This window comes from Mustela nigripes, chromosome 7 (genome assembly GCF_022355385.1).
Source record: "Mustela nigripes isolate SB6536 chromosome 7, MUSNIG.SB6536, whole genome shotgun sequence".
Taxonomy (NCBI): Eukaryota; Metazoa; Chordata; class Mammalia; order Carnivora; family Mustelidae; genus Mustela; species Mustela nigripes.
The window spans coordinates 115,275,635-115,301,378 of record NC_081563.1 but is presented as its reverse complement, the minus strand read 5'-3'; the positions used below and the strand labels follow the sequence as shown (position 1 = coordinate 115,301,378).

The 25,744-nt window shown below is 42.9% G+C and overlaps 1 protein-coding gene across 5 annotated transcripts in view; it reads right to left on the bottom strand.

Moving 5' to 3' along the window:
- Nucleotides 1–582: 582 nt before the first annotated feature.
- Nucleotides 583–25,744, bottom strand: part of MAPRE1 (microtubule associated protein RP/EB family member 1) — a 27,656-nt gene continuing 2,494 nt past the window's right edge. For all 5 annotated transcript variants that reach the window (XM_059406792.1, XM_059406793.1, XM_059406796.1 and 2 more), the window contains exons 2-7: nucleotides 21,694–21,817; nucleotides 14,402–14,547; nucleotides 11,434–11,641; nucleotides 8,623–8,744; nucleotides 3,938–4,090; nucleotides 583–2,325 (exon numbers count right to left, since the gene is read on the bottom strand). In XM_059406792.1, the coding sequence (XP_059262775.1) occupies nucleotides 2,269–2,325; nucleotides 3,938–4,090; nucleotides 8,623–8,744; nucleotides 11,434–11,641; nucleotides 14,402–14,547; nucleotides 21,694–21,814 (807 nt within the window). In that variant the 5' untranslated portion in view covers nucleotides 21,815–21,817 and the 3' untranslated portion in view covers nucleotides 583–2,268. The remainder of the gene's footprint in view (nucleotides 2,326–3,937; nucleotides 4,091–8,622; nucleotides 8,745–11,433; nucleotides 11,642–14,401; nucleotides 14,548–21,693; nucleotides 21,818–25,744) is intronic.

Sequence of the window (25,744 nt, the reverse complement as noted above, 5' to 3'; positions counted from 1 at the left end):
ATGGATTTAACCCTAGGCAAAATCATCAAGTTGGGTTTACAGAGCATCCATAATTGTGGCAAGAACCCTAAAAATCATAGAGAAACTACCTCCTACCCCTTATCTTTATTTCATACTGAAAATGGCAGCAAGTCTCCTTTTGAACTCATTTCTTATGGCATAGAATTTTAAAAGGGAGGGGAAAATGACAATTTCAGGTTATTTCATAGATTCAGACTGTGTTCACTGCCTTTGAAACATACTTTCTGGAGGGAAGAAAGTATTTCCCCATGGCATCCAGCAAGCACTGTCCTGCTGTAGTTCTCAGGAGGAATCCACCTGAAAAGGCTTCAAGGCTTCGGGGCCAAGCCTTGGACTTCTCAAAGACCTCTCACAGTAGCATGAAAATGTCTAACTGCAGGAGGCTGAGAAATGTAATGTGAAGAACGGAGAAAAAAGGAACAGGCTTAGAAATAAGTACATTTGAAAAAACAGTGAAAGATTGAAAAGATCACTCTGAATTTAAGAAAGAAGAATCGGTATCTTACCATTTGAACCTAAAAGAATATACTCAGGGCAAGACAAATTTCAGAAGACATGACACTCTTGAAATACAGAATTTTATTTAGAAACTGTTTAAAGTAGAAAAAAACCCTGTCAAGAAAGACCAGGTGGAAAATGGGTTCCCAATAAAATGGAATTTTAGGGCAACAAAAGTCTAAAAGGCCACAAAAGAGAAATAGCACCACTGTTATTTGAACAATGGCTAGTTACTTGCATTTTTTTGGCATTGTTAATCACTGAATCTGGGTTTTCCTCTGAATTCCACACAGAGCATGCACTACACAACAATTTTATCATAAAATATCTGCTTTCTACACACATTTTAGGACAAGCTACCACCAGGAACAAATCAATACAAATACATCAGGGGCTGAACAATCTCAGTAGTGGGTGACACACATTTTGCAGAATTCTGCCAAACAAAGGAACTGAATAGGCCAGGGGCAAAGCAAATGAGGAAGAGTTAAGGAATGAAATATTTTAAATATTAATAATTAATTCAGACACGGTACTGTATCTTCTGCAAAAGAAAATTAACATTTAGTAACACACTAACGAATTTTATCTCCAAAGAGATTAGTGCACTGGCAAAGTATTCCGATAACAGTGGAGGGCGGTGGACAGCAGGTACCGAGAACACCCAGCCTTGCAGATCCCAAGGTAGCGATGGCCTTCACTGGTCACTCCCTTTGCCAGAGGTCCAGAAAGAACTTGCAGCGTGACCACTTGCCTGCTGAACTTACACTCTAAGCAGCAAACTTTAAGGAGCCAAAGAGGAGTCCCCAGTGGGCGAGGGGAGCAGAGAAGAGAAACATGTTCAATGTAAACTTAAAAGACAGTAAAATGGGACACGACCCGCATTCAAATCCCAGAGATGTGGGCAAGTCCCCAAAAGTAGTTGTTAGATTTAAAAACTGGACACACCTCATCTCCCAAAAAACACAATACATAAAAATTTCAGGGGTAACTGGAAAAATCGTCAGAGAAATGTTCAATGAAATTCAAGCTCTTCGACTCAAACATCTCAGGGCTGAAACACACCCTCTATTCATTCAGGCAACAATGCCTCTTGCTTCTTAGAGCAGGGATACTATTGGTCAAGGACACCAAATGGCTTTACAGAGCAACTTTTTAAACTCTCCTTTTGGGCCAAGGTCTAGGCCTTTGAGGATTCAAGCAACCCTGCAAGGCCTATGAACAGCAGATTCCAAAGGTCCAGAGGTCTGGCCCTTCCTTCCCAGACACAATGTCAAACACGAAAATGTCCTGTCATGTTACATTTTCTATTTTGAAATATGGAAGCATATTTTAAATACTCTTAAGGCATTTATTTATTAAAACGTTCTCTGCCAAGATTTCACATTAGCTTAAAATTCAAATCAGTCTTTACATTTCTCTGAGGTCTCCACCTCAGTGTATCACATAAAAACACCTTCTCCAGCAATCAGTGTTACCAGCGTCCACTCGGTAAGCCCCATGGTCAGCCTCTTTGTTCCCCAGGTGACCCAACTAGATGTTAATACTGCTCTGCTACAGGGTAAAAGCTCCTAACTCAAACTCATTGGAAATGGGGTGAAACTTCTGCAAAGTGCACTTTAAGAAGAGGTACTGTTTGCTCATGAAAAGAAACCAGTGAGTCCTCTAAGAATAATAAAAGGGGTATTTTACAGTTAAGCACATGATTTGGAGTGAAGAATTCGGATGTTGCTCTGCTGGTCCAGGCTGTTAGTACTCTTCTTGTTCCTCCTGTGGGCCCCCTTCATCAGGTATCACAAAGCCTTCCTAAAATGGGAAAATGAGAGGGAAAAGCTATTACTCAGTACCAAATGAAGGATCAGTTTCTACCATAGGGCCACTTTCCTCGTATTTACAGCCTCTCAAAGTCAACGGCTCTTCCTATTTCTACTGCACATTTGATATTTACTAGCACAAGGCCACGTGACCACCACTTTATTAGACAGTGGAAACACATCTCACAAAAGGCAAAAACTAAGCATAAACTTATCTTCAAAAGTGGATTTCTTAATTATGTCGATTATGGTGATGATTTCACACATCAAGTTGTACTTAAATAGGTACAGTTCATTACATCATTACGTCAATCAATAAGGTTGTTTTAAAAAAGAAAATAAACCCTCAAAAACCCCTGAAGTCATCACAAAAGTTTCATACCACACAATCTCCTTGCAATAAGCTGTCTACAGAGCCAACTTTTCTTTACACCTTCCTTTGATGGCACTTAAGGACCATGCATGCCACTGTGGGTATTGTGGGTTTACCCAAAACACTCATAATCCCACAGTAGTTGCCAACACTGATCCAACATTAATGGTACAGGACACAGCCGATTTGCAGCTTCCACCTCACACATACTCTAGGGCATTCTGGCATGTGATAACGGCTACAGCACCATAAAAATCAGAATTCCCCTTTGACCACCATGGTTTTTTTCTTCAACTAAATCTCTACAGCTGAATTTACTTAAGATAGAACGCCACTAAAATAATACTCAGACTAGACCAAGGACCCTATATCTTCATCATCTTTGTTTCACTGAAGCTGGCAAAGAGCAAGCCCAGAATAAGGATTTACTGAACAAAGTACCATCTTTTCAGTCATCTGTCTTCATCCCCCAAAATTCATTGGCATATTTAGAGAACAGTGCTAATGACAATATCATTATTTCCTTATATTTGCATACTGTCAAGCATACTATAAAACACTTATACACTGTAACTTGATCTTATAGACCTTACTAGGTGTGCAGATTTATAAATAAGCAAAGCCACTAAACAATGGGCATAGCAAGATACCAAATCCTAAATGTAGGGGAAAATCAGTCTTCCCTGATCAGCTAGCATGTCATGATTAATATCAGCAGATTCAGCTGTGTAATAATACACATGGATCCCAAGATCATAAAGTACAGAGAGGAAATGGGAACCAGGCACACTCCAGGGCAGGAGGAACAAAGACACAATCCGACAACTACGGGCAGGGGACATCAAAAAAGGCCATGAGCATGGTTCCCAGGTCATGCCAGGGGGCCTGATAAAATGGAGCTGAGAGGTCTAAGTTGCAGGGGGTGGAGTGGGGATGGTGGAGTTAAGAGCATTTTGTGGCACTCATCACCAATCAGCGGCCATAAACCACAGAATCTGGGCAAGCCAGCCATCTCCTTGTCCTATTCCTACCTCAAAGGCTCACAGACCTCAAGGCAGAGGCTGAGGCTGAGCAGAGATGACCTCTGAATGACTCTGAGAGGTCAAAGTCTTTTGATGAATTGCTATCCTGGAACAGGACAAGCACTAGCACTGAGTTTGCTGAAAACAACCAGATAAAATTAACTTTGTCTGGAAAAATGGCAAGAAGAAATCCTGGTGTCAACACGTACATCTGTGGCATAGAGAATGTCCACGATCCTCTGCAATACAGGGTTGTTCTCCCCCTCGTTCTCCTGGCAAATCAATTCAATGTTCCTTAGCTTTCCAAAGTAGAAATCTCTTTCTTTCTCCAAGTCTTCGACAGTAAGTTTCAATACGTTGACCTGCATAAGACATTGGAAAGGGTGAGATACTCAGCATTTACATACCAATAACATATCAGACAAACCGCTAAGCCAAACGAAGACGTGGTCTTCCATCACACTAACATGGATCAAAACCCATTTCTGTTTAGTATCAATTTGGATACATTGGGTAACAGGTTATTAGAAGAAATTTCATGGTTTTCTTTTCCCTTTTTTTAAACGTGGCTACTAGAAAATTTTAAATTATGTATGTGCCTCACATTTCTGGTTTGCGTTCTATTCCTCTTGAACAGTACTGCTCAAGTACAGGTTGGGGCCACAGGGAAGGCCGAGCTAGGAAAACAAAGGTGCAGAGACTGAGCGCAATTCAGGCAGCAGGGAATTTTGAGAGCCAGAAGGGCACCACAGACATCATCATCTAGTCCAACCTTCTGAACCAGCTGCAAAAACTGAAGCAAACAGCTGCTTTAGCTCCTCCATGGCCTCACAAGGAAGCCAGAGATAGCCAAAGGGATCAAGTCCTATCGGAGGGTGGAAGAAAACTCTTCTTCATAAGCTGCAGTCAAGAAGTATCCAGAGATGGTGTTCAGAACCACCAGGACCATTCTGTCATCATCAAAGACCTGAAGAGACCAAACCAGAATCAAGGTTCTAAACAGACTTTCAGGGGCACCTGGGTGGCTCAGTCATTAAGCGTCTGCCTTCAGTTCGGGTCCTGGGGTCCCGGGATCAAGCCCCCCATCGGGCTCCCTGCTCGGCAGTAAGTCTGCTTCTCCCTCTCCCACTCCCCCCCTGCTTGTGTTCCCTCTCTCGCTCTGTCAAATGAATGGATAAAATCTTTAAAAAAGAAAAAAACTGAGAATTTCAATGAAATAAATATAATATAAATAATTAAACAACCATGTATAGAAATAAACTATCAGCCACAAAGTGGAGTATGAGACAGGATAAAAGATAGAAGGGCAAGACTGGAGCACCTGGGTGGCTCAGTCAGTTTAAGAGTCAGACTCTTGATTTCAGCTCAGGTCATGGTCTCAGGGTGAGATCGAGCCCTGCATCAGGCTCTGCGAGGAAACCACTTCAGATCCTCTTTCTCCCTCTGCCCCTCCCCGAGCTCACCCTAAAATAAATTAATCTTTTAAAAAGGGGGAGGAGGGAGAGAGCTAACCAACCCCAGCAATAGGAATCTGCCTTAAATCTTGAGTTCTAAGAACCAAGAGCCAGGGAAGAGGCCTACTAATCACATTAGTGACTTGGGAGTAAAGGGAAGTCAAAAGTTATGCTACACTTTGGAGTCCATCACTCAAGGTTCACTAGTGCCTTCCTCACAAACCCACTCCAATTTCCTTGGCCTACACATCATCAAGGGCACCAGAACTCAGCCTTCTGGGCTCCACTGAGGAGCCAAAGCAGGCTTCCTCCATGATATCATTCAATTAGATATATCCACAAGAGGGGCACCTGGGTGGCTCAGTGGGTTAAGCCTCTGCCTTCAGCTCAGGTCATGATCTCGGGGTCCTGGGATCGAGGCCCCACATCGGGCTCTCTGCTCAGCAGGGAGCCTGCTTCCCCTCCTCTCTCTCTGCCTGCTTCTCTGCCTACTTGTGATCTCTGTCAAATAAATAAATAAAAATCTAAAAAAAAAATTATATATATATATATATCTCTCTCCACAAGAAACAGAGTATACACTGAAAGTCACTGGCTTTCGCTGCCCATTCCTTTAAATGCTTACCTAGGAGATTGTTAAAACTCTGTGGCTAGTAATCAATGCCAATGCCACTCTTAAACCTTCTCTTGTAGTAAAGTAATAGCTATAACCTAGAAAACCTAAGGAGAATGCTTTGGACCTGCACAGACCAAAAGAGTAGCTAGGAGCCTCAAGTGGCTATCTGGGTACTTGAAATGTGGCCAATGCAATCGAGACAGGCGGCAAATATTAAATACACACAAATACACACTGGATTTCAAAAACCTAGTAAGGTCTTCAAGCATAAAGTATCTCACTGACGATTACTTGTATTGGTTACATGTTAAAATGGTAATACTTTGGATACATTGGGTAATGGGTTATTAGAAGAAATTTCATGTTTTTCTTTTCCCTTTTTTTAAACGTGGCTACTAGAAATTTTAAAATTATGTATGAGCCTCACATTTCTGGTTTGCATTCTATTTCTCTTGAACAGTACTGCTCTGGACTCAAATCAAGTCAAAGTAAACTCCAGGATGCCTTAAGAATGCAGAACTGCTGCATGAGGTAATCCATGTAGAATACACTGCTGTCCTCTTGCCCTAAGAAGCTGGTCTGGCTCTATTTCCCACATCATTTACATCTCCCAGACCTCCACACCTCTGTCAAAGGCCACAAATTCAAATACTTCCAAGAGGCCAGACAGACCAGGTAAAAGAGCCAAGGGAGTTAGTAACAGGGTGTTACAGATAAGGACCCCGGCAGCCTGGAGAAAACCTAAAAAAAAAAAAAAAAATCCTTCATATTAACAAAAAACAAAAAAAAAAAAAAAGGAAAGCCTGCGCGAGCCTCAGTACTCTGGAGACAGGGCTTGGGCAGCTGACTCCACCCTCCGGGTAAGTCATTTTAACCTCCCCAGGCACATTGTCCCTATCTGTGAGACCTCACAGGGCTAATGCAGAAGTGAAGTACTCACTAGAACAAGGGCAAACCACTCTAAAAATGTCCATTATTTTTGTTTTTATTATTAACATTTGTGAAGACAATCTGACTCATGTGAACTTTTTAAAAAAGACACTCCAGAATCTATTTTGCTCTATCAAGACCATGGACAAGAACCATAATAATCACAATTGCTTTTTATCCACAGCCATTTTCCTCTTTTATCCCAAATGCCATTCCAGGGACCTGACATAACATCAGCTCAACTACTATGAGAAAAGTAAGTCACAACACAACACAGTAAGTTCAGAGAGGTTAACTGACTTGCCCCAAGTAGAAGCAACAGAACCAGAAAAATCCCCAAATCTATACAACCCAAAACCTGTGCCCCACCACACAGGACAATAGCTGTGCCAAGAGCAGCAGTCCCACAGAATCCGCTGCATCTTCTCCTCTAGAGTACAAGAAGCCCGGGCTGGCCACCCAGCCCCCTATGCTTCCTGTGCACATCCTTGCCTAGAAACCGACAGTTACAGTGCAGTCTCCTTACTCCCCAGGATTTCTGTACTTCATTCACAGTGACAGTCCCCAGAGGGTACTCAAGGCAGCCACACTAATGGGGATGGTGGCCCAGATAAGGTACCTTAACATCAGCACCTAGAAGCACAGGGCACACACAAATCAAAAGACTGAAAAAGGGGGCGCCTGGGTGGCTCGGTGGGTTAGGGCTTCTGCCTTCAGCTCAGGTCATGATCTCAGGGTCCTGGGATCGAGCCCCACCGTCGGGCTCTCTGCTTGGCGGGGAGCCTGCTTCCTCCTCTCTCTCTGCCTGCCTCTCTGCCTACTTGTGATCTTTGTCTATCAAATAAAGAAAAAAAAATCTTTAAAAAAGACTGAAAAAAAACAAAAAAAACACAGGGGGGCCTGGGTGGTTCGGTGGGTTAAGCCTCAGCCTTCAGCTCAGGTCATGGTCTCAGGGTTCTGGGATGGAACCCTGCATCGGGCTCTCTGCTCAGCAGGGAGCCAGCTCCCCCCGCTACCCCACCCCGGTTATGGTCTCTGTCTGTCAAATAAATAAATCTTTAAAACAAACAAAGAAACAACAACAACAACAAAAAAGAAACAAACAAATATCGTCTCTGGGCAGGCTCTTAGGTCCTGATCTCCTAGGAGCAGGGCTAGGGTCATGAGAGGTTCCAGGTTCAAGTGAGGCCACTGCCCCTAGGTTTTAGGACTTGGCTTTCAGGAAAGTGAAAGGATTCAATTCCAAACACACAGGAATCATAGAGCATCCTTGATTTTAAAACTGGAATTAATGAAGAAAATCACCCAAAAGCAAACAAACAAAACTATAAGGGTTGGTGAAAAAATGTCTAAGTCTAAACTTTGTTCAGATCCAGAGACCTCTGCTAAGTACCTTTAGGATATTTAATCCTGAAGCATACATTCCAAATCACAGAAGAGTTTTCCACACCAGTTCCACTCTAACTTAGATCTCTAGTGACCCAGGATTTCAGCACAGACACCGCAGAATCTTTTTTACTATTTAGAAAGAAACTCTCCTTTATCTTCTGTCGGAGCCAAAATTCAAGAGACACTCTGTGAATCCCACAGAACGCTGAGAGGTGTTCCGGAGATCTTCAACACGGTTCTACTGTACAGGCGGGTTTCCAGAGACACTGGCTTCTGTCACACTAACACATCTTAGACACGCCCGCTCCCACTCTTCCACCCACACCCCCACACTCCCAGTTCCCACACAGCACCCAAAGTGCTCACAACTCACGCCGAGGACTGCTTCAGCAGGGGGACAAGGCAGGCCTTCCTCCAAGAACACAGACAAGCCTCCCCCTGGTCAGGGCTGCCCAGCACCTTTACTCCTGAAGCGACTCCTGTCTCGGACAGAGGCGGTGCCTACCTGCTGCATCAGTTCGGCTGCTTCGTCATCCCCGTTGCCCACACCAGGGTTCTTTCGCACCACACCCGGGCCAGTCTTAGGGGTTGCAGTAGTTCTGTGTGTTGCAATGGGCCTCTGTGGAGCTGAGAGAGCAGCAGAGCTTTTTTTAAGAAGAGAAACTTCAAGATAAAAAACCCACCAGACAAGAGGAGCCTGTGACCAACGGCCCTCCACAGCTGTGCTGTGCAGGGACCCAATGTAGAGAGCTCAGCATGCAAGACCGCACTCCCGTGTTTGCCCAGAACGGTTTCTATGGCAGCAGAGTTAGGTACCAATTTTAGCCACCATCTTTTGTTCTGGGAAGGAGTCCCTCTATGAGGTCTTTTTTCTGCTGGGGTAAAGAGCACTATCATCTGAAAGCAACACAGTCCTTCTGGCACACACCAACAATCTACCTTAACCTAGCTCCAACCAAATCCACACAGAGGGTAACTTCGTGGAGCAAAGACAAATTTCATGCCAGGAGTGGGCTCACAGTCCCAGCTGCTGCCGGGTGCCCAACGTCTCCCATCTGGAAAATAAGATGTCCCCCATCTTAGAACCTCAAACTCCTTGGCTTGGGAAGAGAAGGGTGGCAGACTGATCTTAACACTTGTTACCTCAAAACCTGCATCTTGCTCACCTTGTAAAAGGAGGTTGGGAGGGTTAGGAGAGGAAAGCAGTGCCATGACTAGGACTTACAGACTTCTCTGTGAATAGAGCCAAAAGCTGACAAAGTAAGGAAAGAGTAGTGTGGTTAAAACAATCAAGAATAATCAAGAACAGGCTACCTTGAGGTAAATTTATGGTTCGTGATTTTAATCATTTCTTTAGCAATTATTCTGTAAAGCTGTACATGATGCCAGGCTTAGAAATATCTGATCTTCCTGACACCCCAAAATGTTCAATAACTGTAAGGCTTTCACCTGCAGATACAGGCACTTCCTCTGGGTGATCTCTAGTATATCTTTATCCCCAAGATTAAATGCTTACTGCAAATCTCCACTTGCCTGTTCCCAGCATCTATGCAGATCCCCATTCTAGCAAGCTAAGCACTAAGTATCTGGAGAAATCAGAACCCTCACACTCTACTGATGGGAATATAAATCAGTGCAGCCACTTTGAAAAGACTCAGGTAGTTCTGTAAAAGGTTAAACAGAGGAACCATATGACCAAAAAATTGTGCTCCATAAGTAGGTATCTTCGGATTTATACCCAAGAGAAATGAAAACACAGGCCCACACAGAAACTTGTATAGGAATGTTCAAAGCAGCACTATTCCTAACAGTTCAAGAGGGGGAACAACCCAAATGATCATCAGCTAAAGAATAAATAAAATGTGAGGGCCCCTGGGCGGCTCAGCCAGTTAAGCGTCTGACTCTTGATTTCAGCTCAGGTCACGATCTCAGTGTTCTCTCGTTCTCTTGTGAGAACAAGCCCCACATCAGGCTCTGCACTGGGCATGGAGTCTGCTGAAGATTCTTTCTCTCTCCCTCTGTTTCCCAAAATAAATTAAAATAAAAAGGTAAAATGTGGTATAGTCATACAATGCAGTATCGTTCAGCCACTAAAAATAATGAAGTACTGACAGGTACTATGACACGAACATGAAAGTATTGACAGGTGCTATGACATGAACCTTGAAAACATAATGCTAAATTAAAGAAGCCAGACACAAAGACCAATATTGTATGACCCCATTTGTGTGAAACATTCAGAACAGGTAAATCCACAAAGTGGATTAGTGGTTGCCTGGGGTTGAGGGGGGGAGGGAAGAGCTAAGGGAAAATGGGAAGTGACTGCTATGGGACACAAACAAGGTTTCTTTTAGGGAGTAACAAAAACGTACTAAAATTGGTTGTGGCGATAGCTGAACATATCTGCGAATACACTAAAAAGAATTCAAATGTACATTTTAAATGAGTGAACTGTATGGCAAGTGAATTATATCTCAATAAAGCTATAAAAATTAGAAAGTACACAATGCCCCTCTCTACTTATCAGATAGTTCAGCCTCTCTCTCATTAACTAATATTCTTTCCTCTTCTGGAAAAGGAGAAGTTAGCATCTGAAGAACATCTGCCCTGTCCCTAGGTATACAAATGTTCCACGAATATGCAACTGCAAAGAGGTTTTGGGAAACCTACCAAGCCAAAACCTTTTAGAGAAGGTCTCTAAAAACTGCCTCCCAGATTCTGCTGGCATCATAGCAAGCCAAAGCCACTTAGCAGCTCAAATTCTAGAGAGGCCAGGGAAGCCCACAATAAGCACAGGAAGCTGGTCTGCAGACAGAATGATGATGCAGAGAGCCAAGCACAGTTCCTAAGAGACCTAGAAATCTCCGTCAGTTCCTGGGTATTGCAGTCTGGTTGTAACTTCCCATCTCAGGGCCCTGTGAAAAGGCCTTGTGTTCAAACTAAAGCTCCCTTTTGTGAGCTAACCTGAGGAATTTCTAGCCCATACAACTAAAGAGTACTGGCAACATTACATAAAGTAATTCATTCAAACCTCAAGAACAACCCTCTGGGGCAAATACCAAAATTCCCATTTTACAGAGAAAGAAACTGTGGGTAAGAGATAAAGTGGCTTAAACAGGGCTAGAGAGACCTAGGAACAAACAGAGGTCTGCCTGATGCCACAATCATAATCCTGCCACAAGGCTGGGATTATGCTCCTTAATTTCCCTAAGTTTATGGGGCTCAAAACCCTCTGGCTGAAGGCTGAATGAACGATGATTAACGAATACTTGGAATACTCTTGTGCGGAAATGGTGTTTTTGTTCTGTAGTTTTACCTGCACTGCTAGAGCTGAGAGGTTTCTTCGGTTTGTTCAGAGCTGGAGCAACAAGGGAGGGAGCCACTGCAGTTTCTTGACCTTGTCTGGCAGCTACAGGGTCATAGTCTTTTCCATCATAGTTAGCATCAAAAAACTTCTTGAACCACTGAACAAATTCAAAATTGTCCTGAAACTTTCCTTTTACTAATTTGTCCACAGGAATTATCTGCAGAAAAATACCAAGACTATTTAGCCCAAAGCAAGAGGTTTTTGGCAAGCATCAAACGTGTCCATGCATCAAATCAGTATAAAGCTCTACCAAAAGGAGAAAAAAAAATGTTTAGAGGCAAGAACTTGGTGCTAAGTAAGCCCCTGAAAGTTTATAGAGCAAGTTTCAAACAGTTTGCCTTCCACAAAGTACTTAGACCTGCCAACCCCCCCATCAAAAGGAATCAGAAATGCAAAAGAACACATATTATACATTAATCACATACACACATTCCAAGCACATCATAAGACATTCATTCCACTGAAGAGTAAATCTCCCAGGCAACTTGCATGGCCACAGTGCCCATCACCAAGTAGGAAACCCAGAGCACAAACCAACCACAGGTACCTACAGTGAACTGTGTTAAAGAAAATTCTGTCTTGTCAATCACATCGCAAAAAAGCTGGAAAAAATTTTCATCAAGAAAAAAGAAGGGCAGGGGAGGTAAATTTCTGTCTTAAAAACAGGTGAAGGTGGGGCGCCAAGGTGGCTCAGGTCACGATCCCAGGGTCCTAGGATCAAGTCCCGCATCAGGTTCCCTGCTCCACAGGATGCCTGCTTCTCCCTCTCCCATTCCCCCGCTTGTATTCCCTCTCTCGCTGTCTCTGTCAAATAAATAAATAAAATCTTAAAAAAAAAAAAAAAATAGGTGAAGGTAATAATCTGTCCCAGATCAGATTTCTACAAAATGGTATGTTTTCCTATTTTTTTTTTTTTAAGATTTTATTTGTTTGACAGAGAGAAAGTCAGCGAGTGCGCATAAGCACAGGCAGCAGGAGCAGCAGAGAGAGCGAGAGGGGCAGGCTCCCCGCTGAGCAGGAAGTCCAGACTTCCTGGGGGGGCTTGATCCCAGACCTTGGAATCATGACCTGAGCCAAAGGCAGACGCTTAACTGACTGAGCCACCAAGGTGCCCTGGTATGTTTTTCAAGTAATTCCAAACCTATTAAAATATAATCCTGTAAACATTTTTATTGTACAAAATACCTGTTATCAGGTATTACTTCAAATTATTGGACTGTCGGCCAGAGTTTAACTATCTTTTAACTCATCAAGGATTCCAGTTGCAATGATACTTTTATAAAAATGAATGTATGTGGGCACCTCGGTGGTTCAGTCAAGGTGGGATCAAGGCCCACATCGGGCTCCCTGCTCAGCGGGAAGCCTGCTTCTCCCTCTCCCACTCCCCCTGCTTGTGTTCCCCCTCTCTCTATCAAATAAATAAATAGAACAAACAAACAAAAAAATGAATGTACATAATATTTTGAACTATATCCACCTCTCTGAGCAAATAAATAGAATTTTAAGAAATTACTCTGTATGATACTGAAACATTGATAAACGAAGTGTTATCTGGAACTCATTCTCAATAATCTGTGAGTACAGCAGGTGGGGTAAAGGGATATCTGAAACAAACTGGCCATCATTTGATAACTGGTGACATACACGAGACATCATTACACTATTCCCTCTACTTTTGTATGCTTTAGAAATTTTCCTTGTTCATGCATGGGGCGTCTGGATGGCTCAGTCGTTAAGCGGTTGCCTTTGGCTCAGGTCATGATCCCAGGGTCCTGGGATCAAGGCCTACATTGGACTCCCTGCACAGCGGGAAACCTGCTTCTTCCTCTCCCACTCTCTGCTTGTGTTCCGTCTCTTGCTGTGTCTCTCCCTCTCTCTCTCTCAAATAAATACATAAAATCCTTGAGAGAGAAAAAAAATGTTTCCTTGTTCAAAAAAATAAAGTAGCAATTCTATAAAAAGAAAAATTACTGCACATAAACTAGGCCAAACTATGCTGGGTATCTAAATGATATTCATTCAATACAAATACATATTTCATATATTATAGGAAGATTGATTTTTAAGTAAATACAGACCAGATACACCAGCAAGATAATTAAGGTATGACAAACTTTATTAAAAAACATTTCCTCATAAAATGGCTTAAAAGAATAAACTATTCTGGGGCACCTGGGTGGCTCAGTCAGTTAAGTATCAAACTCTTGATTTCAGCTCAGGCCATGATCTCAGGGTCATGAGACTGAGTCCCATCAGGCTCTATGGTTGGTATGGAGTCTGAGATTCTGTCTCTCCCCCTCTGCTCCTCCCCCCTTTCACATTCTAATAAATAAAATCTTTAAAAAAAAGAAAGAAAAATGGGGGGGGGGGAGGCTGCTTAATTTTGTGTAATACATTATCTACTAAAACAGAGATAATATTTGTCCTAATGAAGCCTGGTGGACTATGTTTCTGTTACTTTCAAATATCCTTAGGGGCAAAAGGGAAGTTGTCAGCACACACAAAGGATCTTCCATACGTACCCTACTATAAAAAGCAATAATTCTAGATTCTTCTCTTAGAACTACTTATTCTATCATATGATATGCTTTATAGAAGTAAATCCAGAGATAAAAGGATTAAATCTCAGACTAATAAAGATTAAACAGTATTATTTTTTAAAAAATCGTGAATACAGATTTATAGGCAGATTCCTCCAGACACCAGTAACTTCAAAATAAAGGAGAGGACAACAGGGAACCGGGGGAGAGGGTACAAAGAAATGCTGCTCCCAATAAATCCTATTTTAGCTGGAGAAAATTTAATTATATAAACTGAGGGGGGCGGGTAGAAAATGTCCAAAGTTACAGGCCAACATCTACATCCTTAGTAACAGTTTCTAATTAAGAAACACCCAAATGAAAGTAAATTTACTTACTTTGTCAACACCCATTCTCTTAAAACCTGCTTGTAGTATTTTGAAGTTCTGGATGTATTCATGTTCTAACTTAGCCTGGAATTTTACTTTCTTCAAGGCAATCGAGCCAGGGAACAGCATGTCCATAAATTGACAATAGGCAGCACCTGAACGAACAACAGAAGATTAATATACACACTTAGGTCATTAAATACTACGATTTAAGAAGCAGGATCGGGTGCCTTGGGGCTTAATCGGTTAAGAGTCTGCCTTTAGCTGGGGTCATGATCTCAGGGTCCTGGGACTGAGCCCCACATCAGGCTCCCTGCTCAGTGGGGAGCCTGCTTCTCCCTCTCCCTCTGTCCCTCCCCCTGCTTGTGCTTTCTCACTCTCTAACAAATAAAATCTTAAAAAACAAAACAAACAAACAAAAAAAAAAACAGCAGCAGGATGAACTGGGGTGCCTGGGTGGTTCAGTTGGTTGAGCATCTGACTCAGGTCAGGATCTCAGTGTCGTGAGATTGAGCACCCCCCTCCCAACCCCAAGTTGGGCTCCAGACTCAGTGGGGAGTTCTCTCTCTCCCTCTGAGGCTTTCCCGCTTCCCCCAACCCCACCCCATGTGCTCCCTAGAATAAATAAATAAATATTTAAAATAAATAAACAAAGAAGCAGCATGAACTTTTACCCAAACCTACTTAACCCACATACAATTTAAAAAGTTGTAAAGTAGACCTATAATAGGGTGCCTGGCTGGCTCAATCGGTAAAGCATGTGACTCTTGATCTTGGTGTTGAGAGTTCAAGCCATGTTGTGGGCAGTTTACTTACAACAACTTAAAAGAAAAAAAAAGTGAACCACAAAACCCAAAAACTTCAATACCACTTGACGTCAGAGTCAGTTTCTCAAAATCTATAACAAGACTGGTTTCACCTAAGTTCTAACATACTTGCAATCCGGAAGCCTGTGATAAGGAGAGAAGACATGTTCCCATGAAATGTTAAAACTTTGTAAGAAACAAATACGACAGGGGCACCTGGGTGGCTCAGTGGGTTAAGCCTCTGCCTTTGGCTCAGGTCATGATCTCAGGGTCCTGGGATCAAGTCCCACATCGGGCTCTCTGCTCAGCAGGGAGCCTGCTTCTTCCTCTCTCTGCCTGCCTCTCTGCCTACTTATGAACTCTGTCAAATAAATAAATAAAATCTTTAAAAAAAAAAAAAGAAAAAGAAAAAGAAACAAATATGACAATAAAATGACCAATACAAGGAAAAATGAATCCCTAGAAGAGAAGGAAGGGAAAAAGAGGTGATTCTGTCTGCTGTTTTGCAAGGATATACCCTCCTCCTGACCAGCAGGAGGAGGGATTTCCCAAGTATTTCAAAGAGTCATCCCCTGACCTAGGTTAAATAAATGTTTTTCTAAGGTGTCTGTCTCCCTGAGGTTTTACATCTCTAAATAAACTTAGCCTATCAGTTTATAAACAGAGTTAATTTTTTTTATTTTAAAAGCAACTATAGAAAACAACTACATATATTTCATCCCATTTCTTTCCAATTCCATTCCTTCCCCCACTTGCTCATTTTTTCCCATCAGCCTCCCCAAAAGTATTTTCTTGGGGCTTAGAATTCCCATGAATGTAATTTCTCTAATGCCTACCGAACTGCACTCTCCTAAGATAGGGCAGGCTTCACTGTGCACTTAGTGCCCTTGCAGGGCTGATGTGCCAAAGGAAAACAGCCAGGGAAAGAGGCAAGAAATCCGGTGACTAAGCAAAACGTGTTCTGCAGAATGAGACTACCATCATATGCATATTCAACTTACTTTAAATCAGATCAATCTGGCTCCCTGCCAGTTCTAGCATAAACAGTGCCACCATCATTATTTTTGAAAAGAAGATGCAAAGAGCAGAAGCACCTCCATGACCAAAGTGACATTCTGAGTAGAAAAAAAGCATCAAAAAGTGAAAGCCTGGTTTTCGAGGTGCCAAATTTACTTCCGGATCTAATAAAAATATACTGAAGGAATTCTATATACCAGGCACTGAATTAGCAATATTTATATTTTTAAAATAGGGACACAAATAGCTTCCTAAATGCTAGAGGACAATGACCCAGTTTAATAAACTAATAGTATAAAGAAGGGTAATACGTTACTTTTTTTTTTTTTTTTTTAAAGTAGGCCCCACTCCTGGCATAGGGCCCAACACAGGGCTTGAACTCACGACCCTGAGATCAAAAACTTGAGCTGAGATCAAGAGTTGGCCACTTAACCACCTGAACCACACAGGTGCCCCTGTTATATTTTAAAAGAGATTTTAAAGTCATAATTTACCAACTGCAATATACAGATCTTGTTTGGATCCTGATGCATACAAATCAACTCAAAACACAAGCATGCGTGCACACACAATAATCTACTAGGCATCTATATCCACAGCACTGTGTTATACGTGAAAGGTATTTTTCTGTATGCATTTACTAAATACACACTATTTTCAGGCCAGCCACTGACTTCCCACTAAAGTCAACCGAACCACTTGAAAGCAATGGTCATCTGCTTCTCACAAAATACTTCCTTGGGGTGCCTGGGTGGCTCAGCTGGTTGGATGTCTGCCTTTCGCTTGGGTCACAATCCTGTAGTCCTGGGATCAAGTCCCTTGATGGGCTCCCTGCTCAGTCAGGAGTCTGCTTCTCCCTCTTCCCCCTGCTCTTCCTCCCTCTCTATCAAATAAATAAAATCTTTTAAAAAGAAAAAAATTTGCTTGAAGAACTATCATAGTTCTTTATTTTAGAGCTGGAAAAATCCTTAGAGCCATTATAATTTAAAAATGGAGGACAAAAAACTGTGGCCCAAGATCACAGGGCCAGAGACTAAAGCTTAGGACCAGATCCCAGGTATCCTGCCCTCCCTATCCACTGCTCTTTTCCACAGTGTCACAACATCCTCTTACAATACCCTCCAGCTGAATAAAGAAGCATCTCCTGGATGGGGGAAAATAAATGCCACGTTGCAACTTGCTGAAACAGATGATACAGAAAGAAAAACTAAGACCTCATTAAAAATGGACAAAGCAAGTAGGACAATTCACAAAAGAAGTATAAATGGCCAATAAACACATGGGCAGGGGGATACAGTCTAAGAAAGTAATTAAAAAAGAATAGGGCAAGGATTCACTTATGAAACTGGCTATGCTAACTTTATTCACAGGAGTAAGAAACAGAAACAACCTTTATATCCAATAGTAGAAGCGATCAATCAGCACACCAGCTGCCTGAGAAATAAGGAAATCTAGCATATGCCACGGAGTGTCTGCACACCACGCACGTCTCCTAATCCATGCAGCAAAGGAACTATGGAGGCCAGGCTAGAGCAGAGAAGACAAGAGAAGGGGGAGCCGAAAACACTCAGTGAGGGCCACTCTACAGGTTCAAAGAACTGTGCTGGGCCCTTGGAAACATGCAAAGGTCCTGAACATGGAATGGAAGTGAGGGAACAGAGGACTGGCTGACAAAAAACAACCAGCATCCCCTTTCTGATACAAGTAATCCCTCATCCAAATCATTCTTTCCTTGATGACTATCTTTCCAAAATACTTGATGACTAGCTCGCAAACACAAGGAGACTATGGAGTGGAAATGAATCTCTAAACAACCTACCAACTATGACAGAAAGTTATCCTCACCTTACCTAACAAGAGCCAAGCAAAGACTTGTTTCACTGTTGGGGCAGGTGGGGCGGGGCAGGGTGGGGTCACAATGCTGACAAACCTCAGCCATTTCAGAGGCAACCAGCACATTAATGGTGTAGGACCTCAGAGCTTTGTGCTCCCAAGAGAAAGACCTATTCCTACCCTTCAAGGCTTGGGTTTCGTAGAAAATTCTAGTCAGCTCTATCCTCGGCTCATCAGAGATAAGACTAGGAGGGACCAGCAGCGTTAAAGGCTACTGGGATTCTGCTTAGGCCTCAGAAAACACAAGGGTCTCAGGAACCTCACTTACTCCAGAACTCCGATGCCCCAGCGGCAGGCCTTCCACAGGGACATCACGTCTGCAGCTCATCCTGTTTGGCCTCACACTGAAAACTGAGTCCTAGTTTTCTAAATATCAAAGTGAAACACCATGCAACCATCTACATACTTGGAGAGAAGTCGTATATACCTCTGAGGAAAACTAGCTACGAATGAATAAAGTTTGCTTACAAATCATAGTTAAGTGTCCTGCACTTAGCGCTCTCTGCTATGGAAAAGCACTTTATCCAGGGTAAGAAAAATGGCAGGTAGGTTGCAAAGCTGAAATTCTTCACAGGGATTTTCAATGAGACAATATCATTGCAATAATTATATGTAATTGCCATTTGTCTAACTCTCTTCCAAATGCTTCTTTTAAAAAGATACAACTTGAAAAAAAAAGATATGTATGCAGCCAAAAGAGTGTATATTCTGTGGTGAGAAAGATCTGGGTTCAAAACCAGGCTCTGCAATGCATAAGCTGTGCCCCACAGGCAGTCTCCTTGTTTGTAAGATGAGCATATGCACACTCCCTTGAGAGATCTACACTCACATCCAGGGTCTGGCACAGACTCCGTATCTGAGAGCTATTTTTACAGGTGGGCCTGGTTCAACTACCCCAGTTTAAAGGAGTTGTCCAAAATCACACAGCTCAGAGCACACTGAAGCCTCTTCACACCCAGTTCTAACTACCCACAACAGCTCCCTCTCTGAATGAGGTTAAATCTGGAGCCAGAGCATATGTGTACCACTTACCTACACATGAAAAGACATCTAGCGGCACCCAGGTGGCTCAGTCGGTAGCATCCAACTCCTGATTTCCACTTAGGTCACGATCTCAGTACTGTGAGATCGAGCCCCGCAAGGAATCTGATCAAGATTCTCTCTCCCCTTCTGCCCCTCCTCCACCCACACCTACATGCTCTCTCCCTTTCTCTCTCTGAGAATAAATAGATCTTTAAAAGAAGAAATCTAAATTAAGAAAAATATATTTCAAAGTATATTTAAGAAAACAGGTAAATTTTAGGGAGAAATTCCTGGTGAAAAAGTTGGCCCTGATGAAAACCGGGATGACCTCATCCCCACATTAGTCAGAAAACACGGGACAAGCAAGTGCTTTAAGAGCCTCAAACAAATGAGGATGTGATGATGGGACTGAGGAAACAGAAACTGGGGGGGAAGACAGCACAGGTCTAAGGCTAACAACCTGGGCCTACGCTAACCTGTGCCTGCCACAACTAAAGTAACGAGTGAGAGACTAGCATGACTCATGCACACCACCTTTTCACTACACAACTTCCTAAAGAGCCTCCCCACAACCATCTGCAAAATGGAGATTAACCTTCACAGAGGATGGAACAAGAGGAGCAAATGAAACTAAGAGCAAGACTGGGATCCAGCTATAAAATAAGGAAGAACAGAACTGAATTCATTTTATTTAATATAAATGAAAGCAGTTAACTGTATTTATTAATTTGAGAGCAAGCAAGCACACACGAGCAGGGGAAGGGCAGGAGAGAGAGAGACACTCTCAAGCAGACTCCCCCCTCGGCACCTCCCATGACCCTGAGATCATGACCTGAGATGAAATTATGAGTCAGACACACAACAACTGAGCCACCCGGACACCCCAAAAGCAATGGGGGCACCCAGCTGGCTCAGTTGGTGGAGGATGCACTCGTGATCACGGGGTTGAAAGTTCAAGCCCCACGATGGATACAGAGATTAATTAAAAATAAAATCATTCATGAATACATACATAAATCCAAATGGCACCGGTAAAGGAAAAGTCTGAGCCCCTGCTGAGCAGGGCATGGGGATTGAAGAACCCCGGCTCCTGATTTGAACAAAGGTTCGAGTCTCAATTCTGTTCTCGGTTCTATAACCCAGGACTTGTTACTCAGTTTTCTAAGCCCAGTGTCTCATCTGTAAACTGGGGTTAATAAACATCTCCACCTCATAGGAGATATAGTGAGAACTGCATGAAGAGATATTGGGAAAGCATTTACATAACCCTGGCACATAAGTGTTCAATCAAATGACTACTGTTGTTACACCCAATAATAATTCTAATTCTCTCCCACAAATACGGTAAGAATTGAAGTAGCAGCAACATATACATCTCATCCTTCTGGCATACTCTTAACCCCACCTCTATCTGGTAGACCCAGTTTTGGTAATTCCAACACAATCCTTATCATGTGAGGACAGTCCAGGGCAGGCAGAAGAACCCCCAAAGATGAGACAGGAAGTCTTTAGAGGAAGTAGAAACCAATAACATCTTCACGAAAAATAATTACCAAGATCCTAGAGTTCATACCCTCTGATCTAGTAATTCTATTTCTAGAAATCACTAGGGTAAAATTAGAAGCCACCTAAATGTTCCCAAATCAGAAACATATTAATTCCAGAATACCATAGAAATAGCACAAGGTCATTAAAAACAACTTATTTTTATGATAGTGAATAACACTAGAGAATATCCACAATAGAGTCAAGTGAAAAAACCTGGAACATACACAAATATATAAACGTGCATAGAAAAGTGAAAGAAAACAGCCCAACAGCAGTTGACTCTGAATAATGGAACTAACGGCATTTTTTATTTTCTTCTAGTTTTTTCAATGTCAATTAGCATACACAGGAGGGGTGCCTGGGTGGCTGAGTCATTAAGCCTCTACCGTCGGCTCATGTCATGATCCCACGGTCCTGGGATAGAGCCCGTGTAGGGCTCCTTGCTCAGCCGGAAGCCTGCTTCTCCCTCTCCCACTCCCCCAGCTTGTGTTCCCTCTCTCGCTGTGTCTCTGTCAAATAAATAAATAAATTCTTTTAAAAAAAAGTATACACGGGGGAGGAAAAAAAGTTTCTACTCTGGTCTTAAATCATTACCTCTCTGTAATATCCTTGTTAAGCAACAGTTCAATAAAATTGTGGCTGAAATGGCATTTGCCTGACTTTGGTGTTGTACTATTTGGGAGTAAGACATGCTACTGATAAAACTAATATAAACTAGAACAGTTACAAATGTCATCTTTGAAGGAAACATTTCAAATCTGGATGCCCAAGAGTGCAGATGGAGAAGCTGGGCTAAGCGACAGGCCTCAGAATGTCAAGATGGTGGCAAAGAAGCACACTCTCCCTCAGCACAGCTCCTTCTAGAAGTGGAACTGGGGCAGGGCTAAAAGGAAGAAACAGGGCAGCCCGGACACAGAACCTGAACCTGTGGCCTCTGAGGTCAGATACAGGCCTGTATATTCCTGAAGGACCTGCAGGCTTTCCTGGAGAAATAGTCTAGTGGATTTCTCTTACCTGAGCACAACTGTTCGATCTTCGTCAGATTCAGCTGCAGAGACTCATTGATCCAGGCCAGCATGTCATGTCGACTTAGGTTATCACTGGTGACTGATGTTGAATATACGTTCACTGCCATCTTCTACAGCACGAGAGGAAAAGAGAAGGGCTTACGTTATTAGGTGCACAAGGGAGAGCAAGCATTTCCTGAAGAGTCAGTCACCCAGAGCAGACCTGTAGCAGACTCAAATTTTTAAGCCTCGCATTCTTCCCCAAGAGACCAAATCAGACACTAGGATTCCAGCCATGAACTTGGACTGCCACACACAGGCATAACCCTAAATGAACTGCCCAACCCCTGCCAGCCTAAAAGTTAGGCCCCATTCTAATATCATTAGTATTAAATTTTAAGGAACCAGAAACACTAAGTAAAGAGATGACTGACTGAATGCTCAATGAAGGGGGTGCTGGGTGGCTCAGTTGGTTAGGCACCTGTCTTCAGCTCAGGTCACCCTGGGATGAATGGAGCCCCATATAGGGCTCCTTGCTTAGCAGAGATCCTGCTTCTCCCTCTGACCCTCCCCCCAGCTCATGCTCTCTCTCACTCTCTCATGCACTCATAAATAAAACCTTAAAAAAAAAAAATGCCCTATGAAGGAAGCTGATGCACAAACAACGTTCTCTGTTCAGAAAACTTATCGATTAGTATCAAAATATTCACAGCAGTTTCCTTCAGATGGTGGGTCTTTATTAATTCCTCTTCATACTTTTCGTTATGTTCCAACTTTTCTTTAAAGACTTTAAATACTCACTTTTCATAAGCAAAACAGTAAATAAACTTTTCAAAAACCTGTGTACTACAAACGTGGTGGGAAATGACCTTACAGTGAAGGCTCCTTGGTCCCAACACTCTCCTGAACCACCTGGGGACCAGATGCCTGAGGAGCTTCACAGATACTTGTCATTTACTCTGCCAACTCCCCACAAGGCTCATCTCGTTCTCCTCACTTTACATATGAGAAAAGAGAGGCTCAACCTAGAAGCCCTGGGAACTGGCAGCCAAACCTGCCCAGCCCTGCAAGACACATTCTTTCCCTGCCACTAGCAAATGCTGCCCCTCACTGTTCTGCTAGGCTTTTTTTTTTTTTTAAAGATTTTATTTATTTATTTGACAGAGAGAGACAACAGCGAGAGAGGGAACACAAGCGGGGGAGTGGAAGAAGGAGAACAGGACTCCCACCGGGGAGCACGCTGGATCCCAGGACCCTGGGATCAGGACCTGAGCTGAAGGCAGACACCTAACACTGAGCCACCCAGGCACCCCACAGGCTTTCAAATTCAAAACAACAAACACACAGAAACATAATAACTTAAAATGCTATTAAATGTTTATGCCACCATCATCCTCATTCAGTCAACAAACATTTACAAAGCACTGTTCAAGAGCCAAGGAAACACATAAGCAAGAGGGACAAGTTGCCTATCCACAGGTAGTTCATGTTCTAGTACTGAAGTCTGACACGGACCAAATACACCAACAAATGTCATTTCATATCGACCATTTAGAAAATGGGGGTGGTGGGTAATGTGGTCAGGGAAAAGTCTCTTTGAATTGACGTTTGAGCTTAACAATCAGAAGGAAGCAGCCACATGGAGATGTGAAAGGTGGGTGTAACCCAATAAGCAAGAGGGAGGCACAGAAGGAGGAACAGAAGTGGGAAAAGAAAAAGCCAGATCATGTTAGGACTTGGCCAGCCATTGTAAGGAGTTTCAATTTTATTCTGTAATTGTTAAGAAACCCATTGTGGTGATTTATTTTTGTTTTTTAAGATTTTATTTATTTATTTGTCAGACAGAGATCACAAGTAGGCAGAGAGGCAGGCAGAGAGAGAGGAGGAAGCAGGCTCCCCGCTGAGCAGAGAGCCCGATGTGGGGCTCGATCCAAGGACCCTGAGATCACGACCTGAGCCGAAGGCAGAGGCTTAACCCACTGAGCCACCCAGGCACCCCCATTGTGATGATTTAAAGAGGGGAGAATTCACTCTCCTTTAAGTCTATGAAGGAGTTCAGGACACCCAGCCCCCACACCCGAACATGCCACTTTGGCAAGTGGATTATTTTGAGCTGAAGGCACTGGAGACCCTGTTGAGCCAAAAAATTTTTGTCCCTCTGGTAACCACATAGAAGAATCAACTGGGGGTCTTTCCCAGTTAAATTTTATCTAAGTGATCCATCGTATGGCAGGGCAAACATCTAACTGCCAAACACCTACTCTTATCACTGTGAAATGCTTTCCTTTCCTCTGAAATTCCAGACCCCTACCTGCTTCTTCTGAGAGTAACATCCAGAGCTCATTTTGCCGGTCTTTGGCATTCCCTGTACATACACCTATTAAGTTTTATTTTCTCCTGTCAATCTGTCTCATGTCAATTCGATTCTCAGTGCAGCTAGAAGAACCTTGGAGCAGATGGGAATTCTTGCTCCCCAATATATTTGAAAAAGCACCCCAACTGCTGGTAGAGCACAGTAGGAAAGGAAAACTCAAGCAATGACGGAGGGGTAGGTTGATTCAGACTTAATGAAATCCCTGGTCAGTTACCAGGAGGACAAACAACTAACTATAAAAGTACCAGATTTCATAGTGACCTTGACACTTAACAATTTCCCTCATTTCCTGAGACACCAATATTACCAGTGGAGGCGGGAGGTAAAAACTCAAGAGCAGGGGCACCTGGGTGGCTCAGTGGGTTAAAGCCTCTGCCTTCGGCTCAGGTCATGATCCCAGGGTCCTGGGACCGAGCCCCACGTCGGGCTCTCTGCTCAGTGGCAAGCCTGCTTCCTCCTCTCTCTCTCTGCCTGCCTCTCTGCCTACTTGTAATCTCTGCCTGTCAAATAATTAAATAAAATCTTTTAAATAAATAAATAAATAAATTTAAAAAAAAAATAAAAAACTCAAGAGCAAACTTGGAGCCATCACGAGAGCCCATGCTCTCCTGCGGCACTTCTTTCCATCCACCTAGTGCCTAGAGTATGAACTGATCTTCCCATACCAGTCTCCTGCATGTCTCATTGAGTCATATAGTTAAAGAATGTGAGGGCTGGAAGAGACAGAGATCTACCCAACCAATCCCCTTTTTATAAGCAGGGTGACTGAGAGCTGGCAAGATAAATAACTTACCAGGTCTGTGCCCTCACATCCCATATTTGCCCATCACTTGGCACAATTCCTCGCACAGTGAGCACTCAGTAAATGCTATATGTTTTCAGGTTGGCAGGACACTATCAAAGACACTATCAAAGCTTATCTATATAAGCTTTTTTCAGAAAGTAAACCATCAACACTCTTACATTTTTAAACTCCAATGATAAAACCATTTTTCTTTAAAGATTTTATTTATTTATTTGACAGAGAAGTCACAAGTAGGCAGAGAGGCAGAGAGAGGGGGGGAAGCAGGCTCCCCACTGAGCAGAGAGCCTGATGTGGAGCTCAATCCCAGGACCCTGAGATCATGACCTGTGCCGACGGCAGAGGCTTAACCCACTGAGCCACCCAGGTGCCCCGATAAAACCACTTTATACAAGAAACCCAACACAATTTCGTTTCTGACTCCACTGGGAAATTAATTCCAGTTCCCACAGCACTTCATACAAACCTCTACAATTGGCATTATCACACTGGACTGTCATTATTTCTCATTTCTGAATCATTCCCAGACTGGATTTGAGCCAGGAGGCAATCTGCTCTATGGAAAGACCTGAGGATTTCAAGCCAAGAAGACCTCGGTTTGAGTGTGAAGCTGTCACTCTTTTGCTGTATAACTCTGGGCAAGTTACTCAACTTCAGTACACCTTAGTTATCTTGTGAGTTAATGCCACCTATCTAAAAACTACGAGGTGAGGTTTAAATGAGATAAGGTACATAAAATACTTGGCATGGTATCTGACACACAATAGGTATGAAACAAACAAGATCCAGGGTAGGAAGAGACCTAGTCCCACTCATCCTCCTGCCTCCAGTGCCAAAAATAGTGCCCAAGACCTGCCACCATCTCTCATCCAGATCCACTGC